We start from the raw sequence: 24236 nt of genomic DNA, 5'->3' as shown, positions 1-24236 counted from the left end.
TATTGAAAGCATTAGAAGAGAATTTGGAGTGATATAACTGGAGTTTGGTATTTATTAGGTTATATTTTGGTTTGTATAAGTTCCCAATAAAATTTATATAAAATATTTTAACCACCTCATTTAATAATTGCAAACTTCATGATAAAGGACCTACTTTCATAGGAGGTTTCAGTGTTAAATATAAGGTACATCTTAGGCTTTTCTGTAGATTGGTTTGTTTTTAAATCCAAGTGAATGAGAGATTCTCTAAAGGTGATACTACTCTTCTGATACTCCTGTTAATGCATTATAATGTGCTGATTGCACTAAGGTCTACAACATTACAGAGCTTAGTAAATGAAATTCAGTTCATTTTTGTTCAACCATCCTTTTTTAAAAAAATCATTTTATTTATTTTTAATTTTCAATATTCACTTCTCAACCATCATTTATTAAGCTTCCATAATGCTTCTGACACTTCACTAGGCATGGTGAGAAACATTAAAAAGCTCCTATGTAGAAGGGGCTTACAATTTATAAGATAGCCATAACCATTTGTAGAATGCACACAAAGTATCCGCACTCGGAAAACCAAATTGATGAAAAAATACATATTGTCACAATTATGGTATCCTGTTGGATGGATAACGAATGGATTTAGTTCATCAGCACATATATCTTGGAATAGTCACTATGAATTGGTGAGAAGACGGGCCTTATAATTGAAATGGAGGAATAAAGTGGGCTAGACTGCTTTTGGGAAAGTTTTCAGTGTTTTTAATGACTCCCAAGCTTCCTTTCTGAAACAAAGGCCTACCTTTTTTTTTTTTTAAAAAACAAAACGAAACAATTTTCTTCTAGTATTGCTTTTTGGCTATGAGTTATAGAATATAACAGTCTCCTAAGAATTAAAGTTGAATGTAACATAAAATATAAATTTGTAAAGTGCGTGGTGAATGTGAGTAACATACAGTACCAGGCAAGAACTGTGCAAGAGAATCAACATAAAAGATGTTATGAGAGATGTGTGACCAGAAAAGTAGCAGTCACATAACAAGAGTGAGGGATTTACTCTGTTGTTATATATGTCAGCCAGACGATGTCACCCTTTTAGTGCATTGAGTCAGCCCTCTGGGAAGGTTTTATGGGAGGCCAAGGGCAAGAATCATAGAGAAGGAGAGTGTTTAGTAGATGGGTTTCAGTCTGTGTCTTTGGAGGGAATACTCTTTTGAGGGATTACAGACCACTGAAGGTACTGAAGTCTTATATTTATCAAAAAATACTAAGAATGTTAACCAGAAATTAAAGATATTTTACAACAAATTTTATATCAACATGTAGATATAATTCAGTATTTTATTTTTAATTTTAAACTATTTTCAACCACATCTTAAGTTCATCTTGGTGTATTCTTAGATTTTTATTAGATTGCTGTAATATACTCTTCATCAAAAGCCATTTCACTTTCAGGTCACTAGAATCATTTCTACTCCTGCTTTCTTTTACCACCTGTGATGGATTTGACAAAACTGATTTCCCATTTAACCTGTTTTCCCCAGCTTTCTTTGTGGCAGAAGAAAAGAGAAGCCTGTCTTTCTAGTTTGAAGGAAGCAGTTCATTGCTTTCCTATTTAAAAGTGCGAAACCTTTTCCCATGTCCCATGAGCTGTTTCTTTCTTGTCTGGAACTAGTGAAGAGTTGTAACTTTATTTCAATCTAATCCTTATTTTAAGCACTAGCCTGCGCTCAAAAGCTTCTATTATAAAATCTCTCAAAATATTCTTGAAGGTATTCTATCCTTTTTAACCAAATACTTTCAAACTGCACTTAACCAAGGATTTGGAAAACAAATTTAAGGTGGTTTCATGGCAGCAAAATTATGCTTCAGTTTTTCTTAATTAGTTTTTAATTTTAATTTTCTTAATTAGTTTTTCTACCTGTGCAGGGATGGCACAGATGTTAGGATGGGAAATAGGTTTCTAAGAGCTTTTCCATCCCTTGTGAAAAGATGAAGAGAACCGTAAGGTGTCACAAAGACACTGTCTCTTGCTCTATCAAAAATAGTTATTTTTACTCATTTCATCTGAAAAAAGAAATCTGTATTTTTTTTTATGCTTACATTAGAACTCTGAGAAAATGAGAGCTTATTCTTGTATTGCAAGTCTAACAAACCTAACTCACCCTTCAGTAAGTATTTCAGGATGAAATGACAGGTAGGTTAAATGTCTTCCTGGTAAAATTGCTACTGAAAAAATTCCTTATTGGATGTGAGCTAGATAACTTTACTTCATTTTTGTTTCTTTTACCTTAAGCCTGTCTTGCTAATAAGTGTTTAAAAAAAAAAGTACAGTAGCTCATATTCCCCAAAAGGAGATAGAGGCAGTAAAACAAATGACATTCATTGTATTTTCTTAGCACAATTCACTACTCATCAGTATGAAGGTAGTATTTGTGAATCTGACTTAAACTCTGTTTGGTTTTTCCTTGTTTTAGTTCTGTAGTCAGAGAGGAGAAAGTGAAACAAAAACGTCCAAGAGTTGGCGCCATCCACTCAGTAAACCTCCAGCCAGATCACCAATGACCCTGGTAAAGCAACAAGCAGCCAGTGATGAAGGTGAGTTTTTTACTGAAATGATTTTCCAAGTCTGCCTTTGGGTGAAATTGTTTGGTAGAGAGAGCTGCTTTGACTTTGTGGCAAATTCTATAAAACAATCGAATAATAGAATTTAAAATCCTTAGTTATGTTTGCAAGTTCATTACTTTGGGGATAAAAGGCCTTTTTACTTCTCATGTCAATAAAGATTCCCTTAAATTGGAACATCTGTATTAATATGAAAACATTTATTCATATTGTGTGGTTAAATAGCCCTTGAATAAAAAACAGAACCACTTTTACTGTATTTTGAAAAAGTTACATGGTTCCTGTCTCATTATACAAAACTGTCACATTTAGAAATAATGCCAGTCATTGACTGTTTAAGATAGTGATATTTCTTGTAATCTTGAGTTTCAGGGTTTTGGTGTGTTGCTCCCTTCCCCCCTCCCTGTCCCCTCATTTTTGTTTGACATCATTATTTTCAAAACAAACTACTTAATCCAGTCCACATTTATTAATTGCCTGTTTTTTGAAAATGTGGTGCCAAGTCCTAGAGATATAGCTGAAAATAATTGAGTTAAAGAGAATCCGTATCTCTGAGAATGGAGCTTAATTTGAGACATATCCTAGATTCTGAGTTTTTATTTAGTCTATGAATATAAATGGAAAAATTCAAGGTAAAGAATAGGTTCTGTGATTTAATTGATACAGGGAGCTCCCATATGAGTAAACTTTCTGTGCCAGAGCTGTCTGGCACCTTCTCTACAAGTTATGGTCTTAGAGAATTGCCTAGAGTGTTGAGATGTAATCTCACAGCTTGTGGGTAGGATCTCAACCCAAGTCCTCTTCCTTTGCTAGCCCAGCATTTACTATGCCAATCTTCCACTAAGCTTGAATGGAAAAGATTAAATGGACTTTCTTTTTCCTTTATTTACATCTCTATGAGAGATGGATAAGTAGGTAGGGATGAGGGTAGATAAGCTGGTAGATAGAATGGAGTGCAGATATTAGGTAAATCTGCTTCTTATGTGTGCAAGTGAAAAAGGTTGAATTCTTTTCTGGGTATGTGAGGGTGGAGAAAGGACCCCTAATTCCATGACTTTAGAGAGTGCTTAGTATTGTCATTAACCAGTTGATAATGGTCAAAGGATATGAACAGGCAAGTTTTTAGAGGAAAAAATTAAAGCTTTCTATAATCATGTGAAAAAATGCTCTAAATCACTACTGATTAGAGAAATGCAAATCAAAACAACTCTGAGGTATCACCTCAAGTTTATCAGATTGGCTAATAGGGCAGAAAAGGAAAATGATAAATGTAGGAGGAGATGTGGGAAAATAGGAACACTTATGCATTATTGAACTGATTCAGCCATTCTGGAGAACAATTTGGAACTATGTCCAAAGGGCTATAAAACTGTCCCTTTGATCCAGCAATACTACTACTAGGTTTGTATCCCATAGAGATCATAAAAAAGGGAAAAGGACTCACATGTACAAAAATATTTACAGCAGCTGGCAAAAAATTGGAAATTGAAGGAATGTCCATTAAGTGGGGAATGGCTGAACAAATTGTGGTATATGAATGAAGTGGAATACTATTGTGCTATAAGAAATGATGAGCAAATAGACTTCAGAAAAACCTGGAAAGACTTATATGATCTGATGCAGAGTGAAATGAGCAGAACCAGCAGAATGTTGTACATAGTAACAGCCACCTTGTGTGATGACTGACTTTGATAGACTTAGCTCTTCTCAGCCATTCAAGGATCTAAGATAACTTCAAAAGGCTCAAGATGGAAAATGCTATCCACATCTAGAGAAAGAACTATGAGTCTGAATGCAGATGGATGCATACTATTTGCTTTCCTTTTCTTTTGTTGTTTTACTTTGTTTCTGCTTTCTTGTGGCTCCTCCTATTAGTTCTAATTCTTTTTTATATTGTGACTAATGTGAAAATGTTTAATATGAATAAGTAGAGCTTATCAGATTGCACACTGTCTTGGGGAGGAGGAGGAGAGCGCAAAATTTAAAATTCAAAATCTTACGGAAGTGAATGTTGAAAACTAAAAATAAATTAGATATAATATAAAATTAGAATATTGAAATATATTCTTTTAACTAGTGCATCATGTAGCAAGGTATTTTCAGGTAACAAGAACTTCATAAGTCAATTCAACTTTTGAAAAGCTACAGCTTCCTCCTTCTCCTCTAATGTTTAAACAGCTTTGATAAATTTGTGAATTGCTTTAAATACATTATCTTATATGAGAGCCACAACAACCCCATGAGATTCTTCTGTTATCTCCATTTTGTGGATGAAGCTACTGAAGCTTAGAGGGATAAAATGGCTTGTCCATGGCTGTATAGCTAGTAAGTGGCAGATCCTCAATTTGAGCCTGTACAATACTGAGGAAGTCTGTCACTCTATACAAAATAGCAAAATTCCTGTCAAAATAAGGCAGGTCTGATTTTTAAGATCCTGGGCGATATCAGAAGAATAGTGACTGCAATCTGTGTAGCCCTTTAAATTTATAAATATCGCTTATCAGTAATTACAACATCCAAAAATTACCTGATTTTCCAGCATCTTGATTCCAAATTGGTGACAGAGAGTTTTCTGTGGCCTTGATTTAATTAGATGTTTCCTGAAGCTCTGATTGTTAACTCAGTACTTCATTCTCTGGTAGAAAACTAATTAAGAAATTTATCTTTCTTCTTGTACTGTGTTAGCTAAATACAAATAGTTTTAGAAAGGAATTGAAAGGAAAACACTCAGTGAATATGTAATGGTTCCATTTTAAAATTTTTATTTTTATTTTTCAACATTTATTTCACAAGACTTTGAGTTCTAAATTTTCTTCCCTGTCTTCCCTCCCCCCTCCCCAAGTCAGCATGCAATCCGATACAGACTATACATATACATTCATATTAAACATATTTGCACATTAGAAATCAATGAGAGAAATCATGAGAAAGAAGAACCAAAATAAAAAAAAAGGAAAAGAGAGAGACTGCAAATAGTATGCTTTGATCTGCATTCAGACTCCGTAATTCTTTTTCTGGATGTGGATAGCATTTTCCGTCATGGGTCTTTTGGTGTTGTAATGGTTCTTTAAAGTTACAGTGGGAAATGAGGTTGCTTCTCTAAACCGCACTTCCCCCTTTCCTATGTGGTCTAGGGTGCTCTGTTTCTACTCTTTTGACTTTCAAGTGCTGATGGGACACATAAGAGGAGGTGTCCAGAAGGTAGAGATTATCTTTCAGAAGATAGATTAAGGCTGGATATCTGAATTTGTGAGTCATCTACATAGAGATGATGGATAATTGAACTAATGGTCTTTTAGTTGCCAAATCCAATCACCTTTTTTTAATCCTCAGTCTCCTTGACTTTTCTTCAGCCTTTGACACTATTGATCTCTCCTTCTCAATACTCTCAGTTTTTTCTTGGCTTTCCTCCTACCTATCTGACTGCTCCTTCTCTGTCTCCTGAGTCCTCCTCCTGATCATGCCCTCTTTCCTGGTATCCGTCAGGGTTCAGTCCTGGTCTGTCTTCTCTTCTCTTCATTCTCTATACTACTTAGTGATCTCATCAGCTCCTATTGATTTAATTGCCATTTCTATGCTGATGATTCTAAAATCTGCCTTTCCAGCTCCATTAACCTTGCTGACAGCCTTACCTTTCCAAGTGTCTTCCAGATGTCTCAAACTAGATGTCTAGTAGACATCTTAAATTCATTATGTCTGAAACAGAATCTATTCTCTTCCCCTCCCCTCTAAACCCTGCTTTCTTCCTACTTTCCCTGTTATTGTAGAGAGCAACACCATCCTCCCAGTCATTCATGATCACAATCTAGGAGTCATCTCAGGATTCCTCACTATCTCTCACCCTCAGCCTCCAAACTGTTGCCAAGTCCTGTGGATTTCACCTTTGCATTATCTCTTGAATATACCCTTCTTTTCTCTGACACTGTCACTACTCTGTTGCAGTCCCTCATCACCTCATAATCACCTTGATTATTACAGTAGGCTGCTGGTGGGTCTACTTGCCTCAGATCTCTCCTCCTATCTATCCTTCTTTCGGCCACTAAAGCACAGACCTAAATTTTTAGATTTTCCTAAAGCACAGACCTGACCATGTCACTGAATAAACTCTAGTGTCTTCCCTATTACCTTCAGCAACAATTACAAAATGCTCTGTTGAGACCATCATAATTTAGCCCCCTCCTACCTTTCCAGTCTTCTTACACCTTAGTCTCTGACATGCACACTTCAGTCCAGTGACATTGGTCCCCTGGCTGTTCCATGACCAAGATATTCCATTTCTTGGCTCCAGGCATTCTTTCTGGATGTCTCCTATTCCTGTATACTTAGACTGCAGCCCTCCTTGGCTTCTTTTAAGTTCTTACTAAAATCCCTTTTTCTATAGGGAGCCTTCCCTAATCCCCATTAAATTCTAGTGTCTTTCCTCTACTAATTATTTTCTATTTACCTTTCCCATAGCTTGCTTTGTGTATTTTTGTGTGCATGTTATCTCCTCCATTAGACTTTAAGCTTCTTCAGGGCAGGGTTTGTCTTTTGCCTCTTTTTGTATCCTCAGTGCTTAGCACAGTGCCTATACATATTAATAAATTACTGTTATTGTGGTCATCTCACATTTTTTAATAGTTTTCTAATCTAGGTATCTCCATTACCTCTCCCCTCGTTTGACTTTTTTTCCCTCTCATTTGATTTTAACCCCTTCACTAAATCTTGTTTTTAACTTCAACATTCAACTGATACTGCTCTCTCCAAAGTTACACATGATCTCTTCACTGACAAATCTAATGCCTTTCACACTGTTGGTCTCTGTCTCCTGTCAGCCTATTCTCTTTTCTCTAGGTTTTCATTACACTCTTCTCTGCTGGTTCTCCTCCTACCTTACTGTTCTTATTCAGTCTTCTTTGCTCGATCTTCAGCCATATCATGCCCACTCACAGTGGCTGTTCAAGGTTCTATCCTGACCCTTCTCCTTATGTGCTTTATTACTTCTTTATCTCATCAGCTCCCATGGATTCAATTATTATTGGTATGATGATGATTCCCAGATCTAAATATCTAGCCCTAACCTCTCTCCTGAACCCTGGTTTTGTATCACCAACTATCTAGTGAACACCTCCAACTGGACGTCCCACAAACATCTAAAACTTAATATGTACAAACCACCTCATCGTCTTTCTCCTCAAACCCCTCTCTTCCAACTTTGCGTTATTAAGGGTACCAGTATTCTTCTCATCACTCAGGCTTACAACCTTGGTATCATCTTTAACTCTCTCTCTCTCTCTTTTTTTTTAAGGCAATTGGGGTTAAGTGACTTGCTTAGGGCCACACAGCTAGTAAGTGTCAAGTGTTTGGTCTGAGGCCAGATTTGAACTCAGGTCCTCTTGACTTCAGGGCCAGTGCTCTATCCACTGCATTACCTAGCTGCCCCTCATCTTCAACTCTCAAACTTATTCCACACATACAATATGCTATCCAGTCTTGTTATTTCATTCTTCACCACCTCTTCTATCTACATCCTCTTCTTTTTTCTCCTGTACTTCTCTTTCCCTTGGTGCAAACCTTCATAACCTTTCTCCTGAACTATTGAAGTAGCCTCCAATTAGGTCTCCCTGCCTCAAATCTCTACCCATTCTGGTCCATTTTCCACATGGCTGCCAAAAGGATTTGCCCAGCATGGAGATCTTACCATGTTACATCCCTATTCGGTCAGCTTCTGTGGCTCTCTGTTAAGTCTAGATTCAATTGTGAAAGTATTCTGTTTGGCTTTGAAAGTTCTTCACCCCCTTCCTTATACTTTTTTTCCTCTCATTATAGTCTGTGATCCTGCTCCACTTGCCTACTTGGTTTTCCTCACACATGATACCCTATCTCCTGACTCCTTGCCTTTTCTCTGGCTTGTCCCTCATCCCTGGAATGCTCTCCCTCCTCATCTCCATGGCTTCCTTCAAGGAACCTTCCTCAAGAGGTTTTCCTTGGAGTCTTCTTCTTCCTGGTACTTTCCTTCTGATTTGCCTCTTATTTATGCTTTATATATCTTATCCATATCTAGTTATTTGTGTTTTGTCTTCGTATTATAATTTGAGCTCCTTGACATTAGGAACAATATGACATTATTTTTGCCTTGTTTTCCCCTTGGATTATACAGTGCTTAGCATAATGCCTGGCACTCTGTAAACACTTAATAAATGCTTGTTTACAGATGATTATTCTAAGGATTGTTCCAGAGGTGGCTAAAGTAACTTTTTTGTAGTTCAGTATTAGGAAATATCCACATTCTCGAAACGTTCATCGAAAGCATCATTGGCACAGTTCTAATAGCGCACAGGACAGAAGGGATGATGGTGTAGTAGGATAGATGGAGAGAGTTCTAGATTTTCTACTTAGGAAGACCTAGGTTCCCATCCCAGCCCTGACCCTAGCTTTATGATCTTGAACAAGTCATTTCATCTCTGTAAGTCTCAGTTTTCTCATGTATAAAGTATGAATGTTTCAGTCAGTTATGTCTCAGGTCCTTGCCAGCTCTAAATACAGTGATGCTATATGTATGTGGTCCTAATTCCACAAAATTTTTGTCTCCCCTGTTTGTTCTCTGTATTTTGAAAGATTTTTGTTCCTTGTAGTTTAGAGATTATGAATGTTTGAAATGGTGACATCCATTTAAAAGCATTGTTCTTAAGTTTTTTGTTTTGTTTTGTTTTGTTTTGTTTTGTTTTGTTTTGTGGATCATTGTTCTGTCTAGGCTTATGTGGGCCACAGTTAGATCTATTACAGTGGTCTTGTTCAGGTACAGTTTATTGAATGAGTTCTCCATGATATTTGCGATCTTAATTTGTAATATCAGGATCTGTTGTTTCTCATTCCTTGAAAAATAACAACTTTCTGATGTGTAATTGTAGCCCGTAGGTCATATCTTGTTAGGTGTAGTATGACAAGGGTTCCCTTTAGCCCCTGCCAACATGAGTCAGATTGGTTTTTCCCTGAAAGATGACAGAGCTGTCCCTGGGATCTTTTTGGCCCCAAAGTCACTGCTCAAACTGTACTTTTCTGTTTCTCTTCATTTTTTTTTAAGCTGTACTTTTCTTCACATAGCTTCCTGGTCACCTAAGGGCATAAAAAACACCACCCACTTAGAATCAGGGTCTTTCAGCCCTGACAGATGTCCCAAGACTGCATGAGTTACCACACCCCTGCCTTCCTGACCAGATGTGTTTCCAATATGGTGACAATGTAACCACATCTACCCAAGTTTAGTGTAGCAGTTTCCTTTTTGAATATGCCTTTTTGTGCCATGGCTAAGTAAATCACTTTTTTTTTAATACTACTAAATGAGGCTGCACGTGCCTAATTTCGTGCCAACATCAAACCTGAACTAAGAGGGTGCTGGCCTGAGTCACACCTGCCTCAGGTCTTTGTTATGTGCTATGTGTGTAGACCCTACAGTAATGTATTGCATAGTTTCAACCAATTCCTTACATAATCTACCTTGATCACTCAATCTACAACCCTTAGGTATAACCATTCTGTAATTTCTGGTGGCAGTGACCTGGGCCTAATTTGTTGTCATTATGAGCACTTATCTTTCCACAAGCCAATCTTCTTGATAGCCACTTGACATAATATTCTTAGATTAGTTCATGCAGTTGGTGATCAATGAGACCTTTTGATTCTGTTTTTTGAATCTTTGCCATTTCATAGATTCCATCTAGAGATCAGCCACTTTCAATTACCTTCCATAAATACTTTAATGAATACCAGTTTACGGCATTGTCATCATCAATGTCATCATTATCATCGTCGTCATCTCACTCTTTTCAACTTTTGATAGGGCTCAGATCAAAATGAATCTGGACCAACTTAGTGTCCCATTATTCTTTTCATTTAATGTTCTGTTATGTAAGTAGCTAAAATGCTTATTTTTTGTCGTTGAATAAAAATATTACATTGTAATCTCATCTTAAATGAAACATCTCTACAATGGTGTTGTAACAGTATTCTAAAAACAACTATCATTGTCATTTTTATAGAAAACTTTGGTAGGGCCTTGAACATTTACCAGGTTCAGAGTAATGGCCTGAGTATACAGCTTTGATATGAAAATGTCTGAATAACTATAATTCTTTATCTTTGTCTCCACTTCAGCAAGTATAGTATTTCAATTAGCTGTTAAGCATCTCTTTTGAAATTAGAGACATTTTAGGCCTATGATCCATATCTTTGTAATGTTTGCATGCCTTTAGGGGCTAAAATGACAGTGGGTTTCAGACAATGTTACAGTAATTTGTTTAAAAGAAGAGTGCCTATATTAATGTTAGAATTCATCTAGTAATGCAATTAAAGATTTAAATATGTCAGAGGGATAGATTGAAAGGGCTGTTTTTGAATTAGAGGTTATTTTTAGTATATGATGACTATTCTTTACTCTTATTTTCAGCTACAGTGCAGAAAAATGCACATTTTATCACTTTCTAGTTACACGTGCCTAGAAAAAGTTTTTTGAGTCTTTAGTTTTATCTGTTATACATCCCAATTTTTATAGGTCTCTCAGTTATAGTTTAAATTGATTGTGTAAGCTGTATACAGGTATTTACCTCAGTGATTATAACCACTGATTTCTTGTTATTTTTTGATGTTTGTGTGCATGTGTGTGTGTGTGTGTGTGTGTGTATGTGTGTGTGTGTTTAATAGGATTGGTTGAGACTTTTCCACCAGTAATTTTTTTTTTAATAACTTCTGCTCTTTCTAGTTCATTCTCAAAAGAAAAAAAATGACAAAATTTCCTTGTGCCTGAGAATGGGTAGACTTTTCAGTTTCAAGTATAATCTGGTTAGTGGCCAGTTTGCAATTCTGTATCCAAATAGCTGTTATTTGGAATTTGATTGTTCAATTTACTTCAACAAATATTTTGTGGTAGCATTATGCCCTTCTCTTAGCATAATGAAATCATGCACTTTTACTTGTGAAACAAATTTGTCCATTTAGATTTAAAAAAAAAAATTTTTGGTGCCCTTTGATTTATCTAGACCTGACATCTAGTTGATGTGGGGCTTTCATGGTATAGAAAGCTTCCCTCATTAAAGCAGATCTGCATCTTCTTGTATGTTACCATCTTAGAAATTTTTTACATAGGGTCATGCAGCCGTACAGAGGCTGGACTGGAACCCAATCCTTCATGAGAACAGTGGTGGCTCTCTATCTGCAATGCCTTTGTGCTGCTTAAGGTCTAATGATCATATTTTAATTTTTAATTTGTATTAATACATAGGAGAACAAACACTGGAAAGTATTAGAAATTATATCTGTTGATTAGTGCCTCAGTTATATGGCCTAATTATATTTTTGTTATTTAATGGTTTTCTTTGTGAAAAGAAGTATAATATAGGGCAGAACACACTGGGCTTAAAGTCAAGAGAGCATGGTTTAAACTCAGACAAAGATTTGTAATATCTTTACAAAAATGGTCAAGTCATTTAACTTATCTACACCTCAATTTGCTCATCCATAAAACTGGAGATAACATAAAAGCAGTAGATTTGAAGTCAAGAGGATCTGGGTTTGAATTCTTACTTTAACATCCTACTGGTGTGACTTTGGGCAAGTCACTTTCTCTTTGTGGACCTTGTTTTCCTTCTTTGTCAAATAAGGAGTTTAGAACAAAGCATTTCAAAGGTGCTTTGTAGCTCCAAAATGTTCTGAATATTTGTACTACTTACAACTTAAAGTCTTTGTGAACAAAGTACTTTTTATACTTTAAAACACTATTGGAGGGGCAGCTAGGTGGCTCAGTGAATAGAGCTCTGGCCTTGGAATCAGAAGGACCTGAGTTCAAATCCAGCCGCAGACACCTAACACTTACTAGCTGTGTGACCCTGGGCAAGTCACTTAACCTCGAGTGCCTCACTTAAAAAAAAAAACCACTATTGTATGTGTGTGCTGCTATAATTATTTATGCTTAGTTGTAGTAGGTCTTTATATTGGAAGTCATGAGTCTCAGTTCTGCCACTAAGTTACTTGCCTTTTTGTGTCTCAGGCAACTTCTGTGGGCCTTTGTTTCCTCATCTATAAAATAAGAGAGTTGGACTAGGATGAACTCTCCAGCTTTAACCTTTTTATGATTTCCTGAAAAAGCCTTCTTTTCCCCCAGCTCCCCTTTCTTTGTTTACATTGGAGTTTAATTTGAAAGCAAAATAGTTAAGGACCGGAATATCTCCTACCAACAAACCTTTCCCCTTCTCAGAAAAACTTATTCTGCAATTTTTTTGGAAAAGAAAAGTACTATGTATATATTAATATCATACTCCAAATGTTAATATTTTTACATAATGATCTCTTTTTTGTTCAATGCATTCTTATTAACTTATGATAATATACTTTCATATAAACAGTTCTATTTCTGCACATTTAGGCAATAAAACAGCAAATTCAGCAGAACTACTAAGTGTATTGGCTTAGAATGTTTATTGATTGGTTGCACATCATATTTTCCTACATTATGTTGACATAAAACATTGGACTCTACTTGCAAGCTCAAATAGATTAAGTATTTCATTCAGTGTTATACATGGTTATAAAATGTAGCTGTTAGTTTTGCCTGATTCCATTCTTAATGTCCTTCTTTAGAAGCTTTCATGGAATTGCTTTGTTTTTGCTGTCATACAGAATAATTCAACTTAAAAACATGTCCATAGAATCCAAGACCTTTAATTATAAGCTAGGTCTAGGACATTGTGGACAAAAGATTGATTGGACGGTCTACATACTTGGGTGGATTACAAAGTTTACAATCCTGCTTCATATTCAGTATTATAATTAGGAGCCAGTCAGTGCTGGGTATTTGTAGACAACTCATTTTTATCTCAGTGAGCCTCCGTTTCTTCGTCTGTAAAATGGGAATCATAATGTTAGTAATATTTCTCTCACAAGGTCATTGTAGGGATCAAATGAAGTAGCATAAAAATTTTGTAAGCCCATAATCATTATATAAATGTCACCATTATTTTAAAAAGCAATCTTGCTTTCTTTTCTTTTCACATTCCATTATCAACTATACTAAATTAGTGACATTCATTCATCTAAAAAAGCATCTGAATGAATTACATAGGTTGTATTCATTTGACAGCTAAGTGATTGCTATAACAATTATTGTTTTGATATGACATCTGTCATTTTCCTCAGCCTTGTATTCCCCATTACATGATCCAGGATCCTTTAGTCACTGATTATTCATGTGTTTCTGTTCCAGTCTTCAAAGAAGTTATTTGTTACTTAAATGATTATCATTTATATTTACCCACAATGTATAACTTTTTCTATGCCCTTTAAATTTTTTGCAGATAGGTTGGGTTCCCATCCTTGGTGACCTGATCACCGAAGGTGTTGAATTATGAATTGGCCTTCCCTCAAGGCAAAACAATTACGTCAGTGTAGTTGATTGAAACTAGTTGTTAGCTTGAAAGTAGTTACCCTAATTCACATTACGTTGTTAATGACTGAAAGCCACTTCCTTTCTTCATTTGGTAACCCAAATGAACATATTATCTAGTAAGATTTCAGGTATTTTGATAAAGTAAACTGGATGAATGCTAGATAACTTAGGGGACAGGAATCTGGGATTCCCCTAAATCACACTAGTGGGCTTATTTCTGTGTAAGTCCAGATCTCAAAAATACATTATTATCTCTCTTCTAATATAAGCATGAAATTTGATTTTTTTAAAAATTTTGGATTAATTTTATATTTATACCATTTATTTATTGGTACATCTTCTTACCACAATGAGCTCTGTTATGTCACAAAGAAAAGCAGTCCTGTAATACCAACCAAAATGACCGTGACTATTTGCATACGTGATATTCTATTTGTAGTTCCCAACTGATCTACTAATATTGAAGAAATGTGTTTCATTATGTTTTCTTTGGGACCAAGATTGATCACAGCAATTCATTTTATCATGATTGCCTATTAGTATTTTTTTTAATATTATTTTAATCATTGTGTATATTGTTTTTGTAGTTCTGTTTGTTCAGCTCTACTTTGGTTCATGCCCGACACCCCAAGTTTCTCTAAATCCCTCACATGTTTTATTTTTTTCTGGCAAAATAGTTTTTTAATCCATTCACACACTGCAATTGCCTCAAATAATTCCCAATCAGTGGGTATCACATTAATTCCAGTATTGAGGTACCACAAAAATCCTATTGAAAATATTTTTGTCTGAGATTTTTCTTTCATTGGCCTCCTGAGATTAAACCTCAGAGTAGTTTTAACTCACATTTTTAATGTCTAGAAATTGATGCAGCTAAGTGGTGCAGTGAATAGAGTGATGGGCCTGTAGTCAGGAAGAACTGAGGACAAATCTTGCCTCAGACACCTGATAGCTTTGTGACCCTGGGCAAGTCATTTATTGTTTACTGTTTGCCTCATTTTCTTTTACTGTAAAATGAAATTTATAATAGCATGTACCTCAAAGGGTTGTTGTGAGGGTCAAATGAGATAAAATTTGTAAAGTGCTTAGCACAGTTCCTGACAGGTAGTAGGTGCTTAAGATATTGTTTATTACCTTCCTCCCTTCTGTTAGTGCTTTGAAGAATTTTATTCATCTGTTTGCTGATAATTTAACTCACCTGTTGAAAACTGTTCATATCCTTTGAAGATTCACTTTTCAGGGAATTATTCTTTGTGTTATATATTTGTGTAAGATCCCTAATATAACTTTGGATATCAGATTTTTATCAGAGATATATGAAAAATCCCCCCTTGACAATTCTCTTCTTATTTCTGCTGTATTGAGTTGGTTCTTACAGAAAAAGTGTTTTTTTTAATTTTATGTAATCAAAAACATATATATTTTATCTTTTTCAATCTCCCTTTACCCCTACTTGGATAGGAATTATCCCCTAATCGTAGATCTGGAAGGTTCCTCTTTCTCTTAGGCTTTAATTTTTATGATGTAACCTCTTATGTTTGGTTTATGTGTCCATTTGTAGGTTATTTTGGTCTGCAATGGGAGATGCCAGTCTAAATCATTTTCTGCCATATTGTGTTCAACTTTTCCTTGCTATTTTTGTTGAACATAGAATCTTCCCCCCTTTTTGTTTGTTTTCTTGGATTATTCTAAATTGTTCAGTTGTTGCTGAAAGTTTTTAATTTAGTCTGTTTTACTATTCTACTTTTCCATTTTTTTAACAAGCACCAAATATTTGTCAGTTGCTTCTTTGTAATTTATTTTATTGTTTATAATATAGTAATATTATGGCTCCTTCTGTTTGTACTTTTTTCATTATTTCCCTTGATATTACTCAATATTTTTTTCCTTGACTTGTACTTTACTATAATTTTTCTAATTTTAATACCAATAATACTTGGCAATGATAACTATCATTAAGAGTGCTTTTTAAAAAATATTAATCCACTTTATTGAGATTGTCAGTTTTATTAGCATATCATTTGGGGAATTATGGTTTCCTATATTATCTATTTTTTAAGAATTTGCTATTATTTTCATTTTTGATACTGATATTTTGGTTTGTTTTTTAAAAGTTGTTTACTATTGGCTGATCTATGCTTTGGTGTATCTTCCCTCTTCCCCCCAAAAATCCTCATAATTTTATTCAGTGAGTTTATTTTTTTACTTTCAATTTCATTAGTATCTCCTCCGATTTCAAGGATTTTTATTTTAATGTTCAATGGAGAAAGTTAATTTGTTGATTTTCTGTTCGAGGCACTGTGCTATATGTTTTACAGATATCTCATTTAGTCCTTAACAACAACTCTGGGATGTAGGTACTATTGTTATCTCCATTTACAGTTGAAGATACTTGGGCAAATACAGGGTTATGCATCTTAGTTCATACCTGAGGCCACATTTGAACTTTGGCCTTCCTGATCTCCAGGCCTCCGAGCCACTTCATGGTTTTATAAAGTTAGCACTTAGTGGTTTGATTGGTATTGTTGTTGTTGTTGTTGTACTGTACTGTTTTTGGGGGTTTTCTTGGGAAACATATTGGAGTGGTTTGCCATTTCCTTCTCCAGAGGTTATGTAACTTGTCCAGGGTCACACAGCTTGTAAGTATCTGGAGGTCAAATTTGAACCCAAATCTTCCTGATTCCAGGCTCAGTCACTTAGCCACCTCTTTTGTTTCGTATAGCACCATATAAAAATTAATTTCAGTGTATCATAATATGTTATTGTATTCAGACAAACTAAAAAACAGTGACTATTTGTCCAATTATTTGCCTTTTATTGTTGTATAGGGTAATTTTGATATTATTTATATAAGTTCTGAGCATCTTCATAGGTTATTTATTTTGGAGTAGACTTGTCCTATCATCAAATAAATTGATATTTTTTGTTTTTATATCACTTTCATTTTGAATTATATTGTTCTCTCATTTCCTACCAAGCAAACTATCCCTTATAACACAGAATAAAAAAGAGTGTGAAAAAAGCAGTTAAGCAAAGTTAACAGTGTTATATAGTGTTCCTCTTCCACTGTTTCTTTTTTCTACAAAAAAGGAAGGTATATTCTGATATATTTATTTGGGACAAAGCTTATAATTTCATAGTTGTCAGTTGTGAACTTCCCCTCTCCCCCTGTTATTTTCTTAATTAACATTGTTATACTTCTTGTATGTATTATTTCCATGGTTCTGCTTATTTTCCTTTAAATCAGTAAGTTTAAGTTTTTTTGTGCTTCTTTGTATTCTTCATATTCATAGTTTCTTATGATACAGTAATATTTTATTAGATACATTTACCACAATTTACTTGGCGTTTCTTTATTCAATGGACATCTACTTTATTTATGGTACTTGACTGCTACAAAAAGTGGTTCTGTACATATTTTGGTATATTGGAAACTATTACATGATCATTGGTCTTCTTGATGTAAAACCCTAGCAGAAGTATTCATGAGTTGAAGGGTACAGATATTTTAGTTGTTTTTGTAGTATAATTACAGATTGCTTTTGAGAATTGTTGGAGCAATTCATTGCCTCGTGGCTAGTGTATCAACGTACCTGTCTTTCTGCAGCACTTCCAATATTGCTTGTTCCCATCTGTTGCCATTATTGCAAATTATTGGATGTAAGGTGGGACCCCAGGCTTATTTTGGTTTGTATTTCTCTTAGTATTAGTGATCTGAAATTTTTTTTTTAAAATATGGCTTTTCATTGCTTGAAGTTCTTCTTTTTGAATTTGGTTTGTTCATATTCTTTAAGTATCCATTGACTAACGAATGACTCAGTTTTATACATTATTGTGAATTATACATCTAGGATATCAAGACCTTTATCAGTGATATTTGATGTAAAAATTTTTCCTCCTAATTGTCATCTTTCCATCTTATCCTTTTTGTGTCAGTTTTGTAGATGCAAAAAAAGAGTTCATCTTTATATAATTTAAATATCTGTTTTAATCAATTATTATCTTTTTGTGATCATCCTTATTCTTTGTGGGGTTATGAATTCTCCCCCAATTGTTGTCGTGAAATGTAATTGGTCTAATTTTCTTCTAATTTAAAAAAAATTATGAGTTTCCTTTCCCAAGGGTTTTAAATACCAACAAATAGTATTTCTGTGGAACAAAAAGATCAAGAAAAAAGTGAAATAATGGGGGCGAGTGGAGTGAATGATGAGTGAAGAGAATTTCTAGACCTCAAATTACCCTATTAAAAAAGTAATCATTAAAACTATTTGCAACTGATAAAAGAAAAAAAAAGCTGATCAGAGGAGCAGACTAGATAAAGAATAATAGGAAGAAACAAATCCTATCTAGAGTCAGGAAGACAAGTTCAAATCCAAGTTCAGGCACTTATTAGATATGTGTCCTTGGACATGTCTCTTAAAGTCTAACTCAGTGTCTTATCTGAGAACAGGGATAATAGCACCTACTTCCTACAGGGTTGTTGTGAGAATCAAATGAGATAATAATTGTTTAAGTGCTTCTCAAACTTTAATGTGCTTTGTAAATATTTAATTATTATTTTATTGTTATTTTGTATAATTTATCTCTATCCTTTCCTCCATTTGTGTGTGTGTGTGTGTGTCTGTATGTGTGTGTGTGTGTGTGTGTGTGTGTGTGTGTGTGTTACAATACTGAATAGACAAACTCTGAAGATTTCTGTGGGTTTAATTTTTAAGTTGCTATTTTGCCAATGCTATTAAACATTAACTTTTAGGTTACAATTTTCATAGCTTTACAGGAATAGAAAATCTTGAATCTCTCTTATTGAGTAAAGGGCAATTTTTTTTTTCATTGTTTGATATGAAAATATGTTTGTGATTCTAAAAAATTTCGTTGTGCCTGTGTTTTCCCCATCCTTTAAAAAATTTTAACTTGATTCTAGCATCCTTTCTAATTATCATTCTGTAGTTCTCCTTCTCTTTTTGGCTTATTTCCTTGAGAAGGCCATTTATATCAGAGCTTCCAGTTTCTCTTCTCTTATTATCTTGTATTTTTTAAAAAATTTATTTATTTTAGGCATTTGGGGTTAAGTGACTTGCACAGGGTCACACAGCTAGTAAGTGTCAAGTGTTTGGTCTGAGGTTGGATTTGAATTCAGGTCCTCCTGACTTCAGGGCCAGTGCTCTATTCACTATGCCACCTAGCTGCCCCTGTCTTATATGTTCTAAATTAGTTTTTTTTTTAAATCTGAAAAATCTGTTTTTTCTCCCTACCTCCCCAATTGAAAAGAAAAGAAAAATAAAATCACTGTTGCAAACATGTGTAGTCAAGTAAAGTCAAGTAAAAAAACAAAAACCTTCTACACTGTCCAAGTTTATATACATATATATGTGTATACATATATACATGTTATGTGTTTTTTAGTGTTTTTAGTCATGTCCCACTCTTTGTGACTCCTTTTAGGTTTTACTTGGCAAAGATATTGGAGTGGCACACGGGGTTAATTGACTTGCCCAGGGTCACACAACTAGTAAAAGTCTGAAGTCAGATATGAGCTCAGGTCTTCCTGACTTCCTGACTTCAGGCCAAATCCTCTATCCACTGCACCACCAGCTGCCATGTGTATTATGTTCATGCATATATATTTGTGTGTGCATGCATGCACAAGTACATGCATATATTAGTGTGAGTGTGTGAGTGTGTGTGTGTGTCTGGAATTGTGGTAGAGCATTATACTGATCAGAGTTCTTAATTTTTTCAAAAATTTTGTCTTTATCATATTGCTGTCATCCTATAAATTGTTCTCTTGCTTCACTTCATTATCCATTAGTTATTTAAGTCTTCCCCAGTTTCTCTGAAACCATCCCCTTCATTATTTCTGTTGGCACAATACTCTTCCAACACGTGTAGCTATTTGAAGCATGACTTGTTAAGCCATTTCTCCAGTTGTTGGGCACCCCTTCAGATTCTCATTCTTTTCTACCCCAAAAAGAGCTATAAATATTTTTGTATATCCTTAGACTTTGTTTTATTTACAACTAATTATTCCCTTAATTTACCTTTCCTCTAATTCTCCCTCTTTTCCCTCCTATTTTCCTGTTGAGTGAAATGTATTTCTCTACTCAGCTCAACATGTGTGAAATATATTTATGTATTTTTCTCTCCTTTGACCAGTTTCTTGCTTGGTACACAGGCCATCCTTGGGGCAGGTCCCCTCTTTAATCCTCCCTGGTTCTGGGACCTGCTCCCACAGCTTTCATGAGGTTGCAGTGTGCTGCTATAGGTTTGGAACCATATGTTGCCCTCGAGCATAGCCTCTCCCACCTGTAATGCTCCTTACCATATTCCTCCCCTGGATCCTCTTTCCTTTCTGTTTCCCTATACTGACTTTGGTAGGAAAAATGACTCACTGTCAATTTTTCTTGAATTTCCTCATCTGGATTCAGTCTGGTATGTTTTCGAGATCTATTTGGAGGATTTTTGTTTGTTTGTTTTAATGGGGGACACTCCTGCTACTCTGCCATTTTGATTCCAGTGTTTGCTATTTAAAATTTTTTCTTAAGGTAAAGAATAAGAACTTGCCGGGAGTCAGTGGTATTGATTTCTCTGTCCTTGATCCTCTTCTCTTTTCCCGTTGTACTATTTCACTTAGTGATCTCACTATGTCCCATGGATTCATTTATCATCTCTATAGTGTCGATTCTCACATCTACCCCACCAGCCCTTACCTGGAGTCATGCATCTCCAACTGCCTGTTAGATATCTCAAGATATCCTGGCAACATCTTAAACATGTCTAAAACTAAACTCACTGTCTTTTACCTGGAACCCACTGCCCTTCCAAATTTCTCTATTGCCATCCTTTTGGACACCCAAGCTCAAAACTGAGTTCTCATCCTTGACTTCTCACTTTTATCATCTGTATCCAATCTGGTACCAAGGCCTGTTAAATAGACCTTTGCAAAATCCCTTGAATATGCCACCTTCTCTCTTCTGACACTGCTGCCACCCTGGTATTGGCTGTCATCTTCTGTGCCTGGTCTGTTGGGAAAAGTGTGCAAGTAGATATGCCTATACCAAGACTTCTCCACTCCATTCATTCTCCACTCTGCTGTCAGAGGGATCTTCCCAAAACGTAGGTCTTACACCTCTGCTTAATAAACTGCAGGGACTCTATCACCTGCAAGATCAAATATGAAATCCTTTGTCATTCATTACCCTCCCCCAACAAACAGGCATCCTACACCTTCCATTGTCCTCATTACCCCTGCTCTTACCCCCATTCTGTGATCCAGTGACGCCAATGACATTGGCCTTCTTGCTATTCCTTGAACAAGACAATTTCTGTTCCCAATTCCTGGAATTCGGCTCCCTTCTGCCTCCTAACTTCCCTGGCTTCCTTCAGTTCCCAGTTAAAAGTCTACCTCCCACAGTAATCCTTTCACAATTCCTCTCAATTCCACTGTTGCTTTTCCTTTTTTGATTTCTAATTTGTCCTATATATAGCTTATTTGCATATATATTTTTTGCATATTATCTCTCTCATGAGACTGAATTTCTTGAGAGCAGGGACTGTCTTGTATCTGTATTGATTGACTGGCTTCTCCTTTATTTCCTATTTGACCTTAGGTAAGTAATAAAATCTTTCTTGGCCTCAGTTTCTATATATGTAAAATCAGAAGTTTGGTTTGTAAAAGAAAAAGTCTTCCTTAAACTCAGATCCTTTTTATAGTTATATAGTTTTATATATATATGGTTATATAAAATTTTTCAAAACATCAGTGAATTATAAAAAGGTATGAAAAAGAAAAGTTTTCTTGTTGCTGCAGAGCCCGCATAGCCCTCCATTTACAGATAGAATTGGTGTTTAATTAGTTTAATATTTATTAATCACTCACTGTGTTCCAGGCACTGTGCTAATCTCTAGCGATACAAATAAGAAAAAGAAAGACAATCCATGCCCTCAAGGAGCTTACAATGTAATGGACAAAGTAGCACCCAATAGGAAATTGAAAAGGCAGGTGTAGGGAGATGCTTTGGCCAGCCAGGGGCATGATGGAGGCCAGTCCAAAGAGTGTAGCTGGTGAGAAATAAGAGCTAGTGGCCTGGGTTTTTTTTTTTTTTTTTTTTTTTTGCTAGGCAATGGGGTTAAGTGACTTGCCCAAGGTCACACAGCTAGTAAGTGTTATGTGCCTGAGGCCAGATTTGAACTCAGGTCCTCCTGAATCCAGGACCGGTGCTCTATCCACTGTGCCACCTACCTGCCCCCTGGGAGCCCTCTTTAAATGGAGAATTTGTGACAAGTTCTTTGCTGCACCCTACAGTCAAAGGGGCAGAACACACAGCAGGGAGTATTGATCTGCGAGTCTGGAAGCTGATGCAGTGTCCAAGGAGGATAGATCTCCTGGGGGCACAATGATGGTGGAGTTGAGTCCAGGGAGTCAGCTGGTGGGAAATGAAGTGAGCAAGAGGTATACAGTGACAGAGACGTTCATTCATTTATTCATTCAGTCATTTATTCATTAGATATTTCTGTGTGCAAAGGACTTTATGAGGCAGAATCATTTTGTGTTTTTTCTCCATACAGTCAGACAGAGGCTTTCAAATACTGCCCCCAGCCATAATCCGTGGTCATTTTGGTCTTGTTACTTCTAGTCTCAACTACAGCTTGTGTGTGCTGGGAGTGAGAGGTTTGGGAGTTACAGGAAATAGTACCATGCTTCTTGGGTGTAGTCTACAAAGTAAATGATCCACTAAAGCATACATGCGAGTTGACTGACTACATGTCACTAGTTTTCTGTCTGCCACTGAACAACACTTTAATTTTCTGGCATTAAGTAGTTACAACAACAATAGCTTTACTCAATTCTGAGTACATAAGGATGTATTTTACACATTCCTATTTTAGCTATTTGTATTTGTAGTTTATCTTTTCTAGAAGATAGAGTTATTCTTCTATTACTAGTCATCATTTAAACTTTTGACCTTTACATTCTGTATCATTTGTCTAGAAATGTTGAGGAAACTCTAACAACCAGGGATTTTTCCACTGCAGATAGAAGTATGTTATAACACTTGAAAACTCTTAAGTTCCAGAGTAGTTGCTGATCTGCTTTCGTTGAAGGAATTTCCTAAACCAAAATTCCTGATGAAACTATGTCTCTGAATTTAAAAAGAATAGAACTGAGTAGAAGCTGTTTCACTGAAGGTTAGCTGTGAGATGATTATTCAGAGTAATGTACCTTTATTTCAAAATATCAATGTTCTTCTAGCTGCTTGAGAATTTTTCATGCAACTAAGTTTGGAAGTAGTAGTGAAGTTATCCCTTATAATTTAGAAATCAGATTTGTGCTGAAGATCCAGATTCCTTTTATGAATGATTGTGTACATAGATTAACTTTTGTTTTTATAATTACCTTTTAAAGACATGTTTTATAATTGTCCTTTATATCTTAGGTTGGTGCTTTTGTCATTAGTAGTCACATGTATGACTATGTCTACAAAGTTTTAATTAATTATTCTGAACTTTTCTATACATACTCTGTACTAATTAGCAATTATTTTTAATAATGATAAAAAATATTGATAATACTTTATATTTGTTTAGCATATTGCTTTCCCATATATTGTTGCATAATAACTCTGACTTAACTGTTCTATGAACCATCTAGTCCCCTGGCTCTCTCTTTGAACTGTTGTCTCCCCAGCCACCAATACTCTCCCTAGATTTATTCCTCAGTAGTTAGCATGCTCCCACCCCTATGTACTCTCCTTGTTCTTGTAAATTTGATTGCCTTGCTGTCACTGTACAAACTTCATTTCCTGTCTCCAGCTCCCCAGTGCCTGACTGCCTTTTGCCTTAATCCTACTGTCTAACTCTAAATATATCCACCCCTTCCCCTTTGCTTTCAGAAATGCTTGCTACATAGATCCCTCCCCATTTTCTTAAGTATTCCCCATAGCATCTCCACTCTCTTTATAATCTTAAACTTCTTATAATCTTAATCTTCTGGCTTCTTCCCTGTTGCCTAAAAATACTCACATGCCTCTTCTCTTTTCAAAAAACCCTCACTTGATCTATCCATCCCTGCTAGCTATTGCTTTAGATCTTGCCTTCTTTTTGTGGCTAACCTCCTTAAGAAGGCTGCCTTTGAGAAGGAAGATTTACGTGCAGTCTGGTTTCAAATCTCGTCATTGGTTGCTCGGTAGCACCTTGGATTGAG

The 24236-nt window shown here is 35.6% G+C and overlaps 1 protein-coding gene across 4 annotated transcripts in view; it reads left to right on the top strand.

Annotated features, from left to right (window-relative positions):
• Positions 1–24236, top strand: part of KDM4C (lysine demethylase 4C) — a 480568-nt gene that overhangs the window by 235670 nt on the left and 220662 nt on the right. For all 4 annotated transcript variants that reach the window (XM_027862930.1, XM_027862929.1, XM_027862927.1 and 1 more), the window contains one exon: positions 2472–2592. In XM_027862930.1, the coding sequence (XP_027718731.1) occupies positions 2472–2592 (121 nt within the window). The remainder of the gene's footprint in view (positions 1–2471; positions 2593–24236) is intronic.

The sequence above is a fragment of the Vombatus ursinus genome, unplaced genomic scaffold (assembly GCF_900497805.2).
Source record: "Vombatus ursinus unplaced genomic scaffold, bare-nosed wombat genome assembly UNPS02014770.1, whole genome shotgun sequence".
Lineage (NCBI taxonomy): Eukaryota > Metazoa > Chordata > Mammalia > Diprotodontia > Vombatidae > Vombatus > Vombatus ursinus.
Note: the sequence above shows the minus strand (reverse complement) of the source record. Positions and strands in the feature narration are given on the sequence as shown.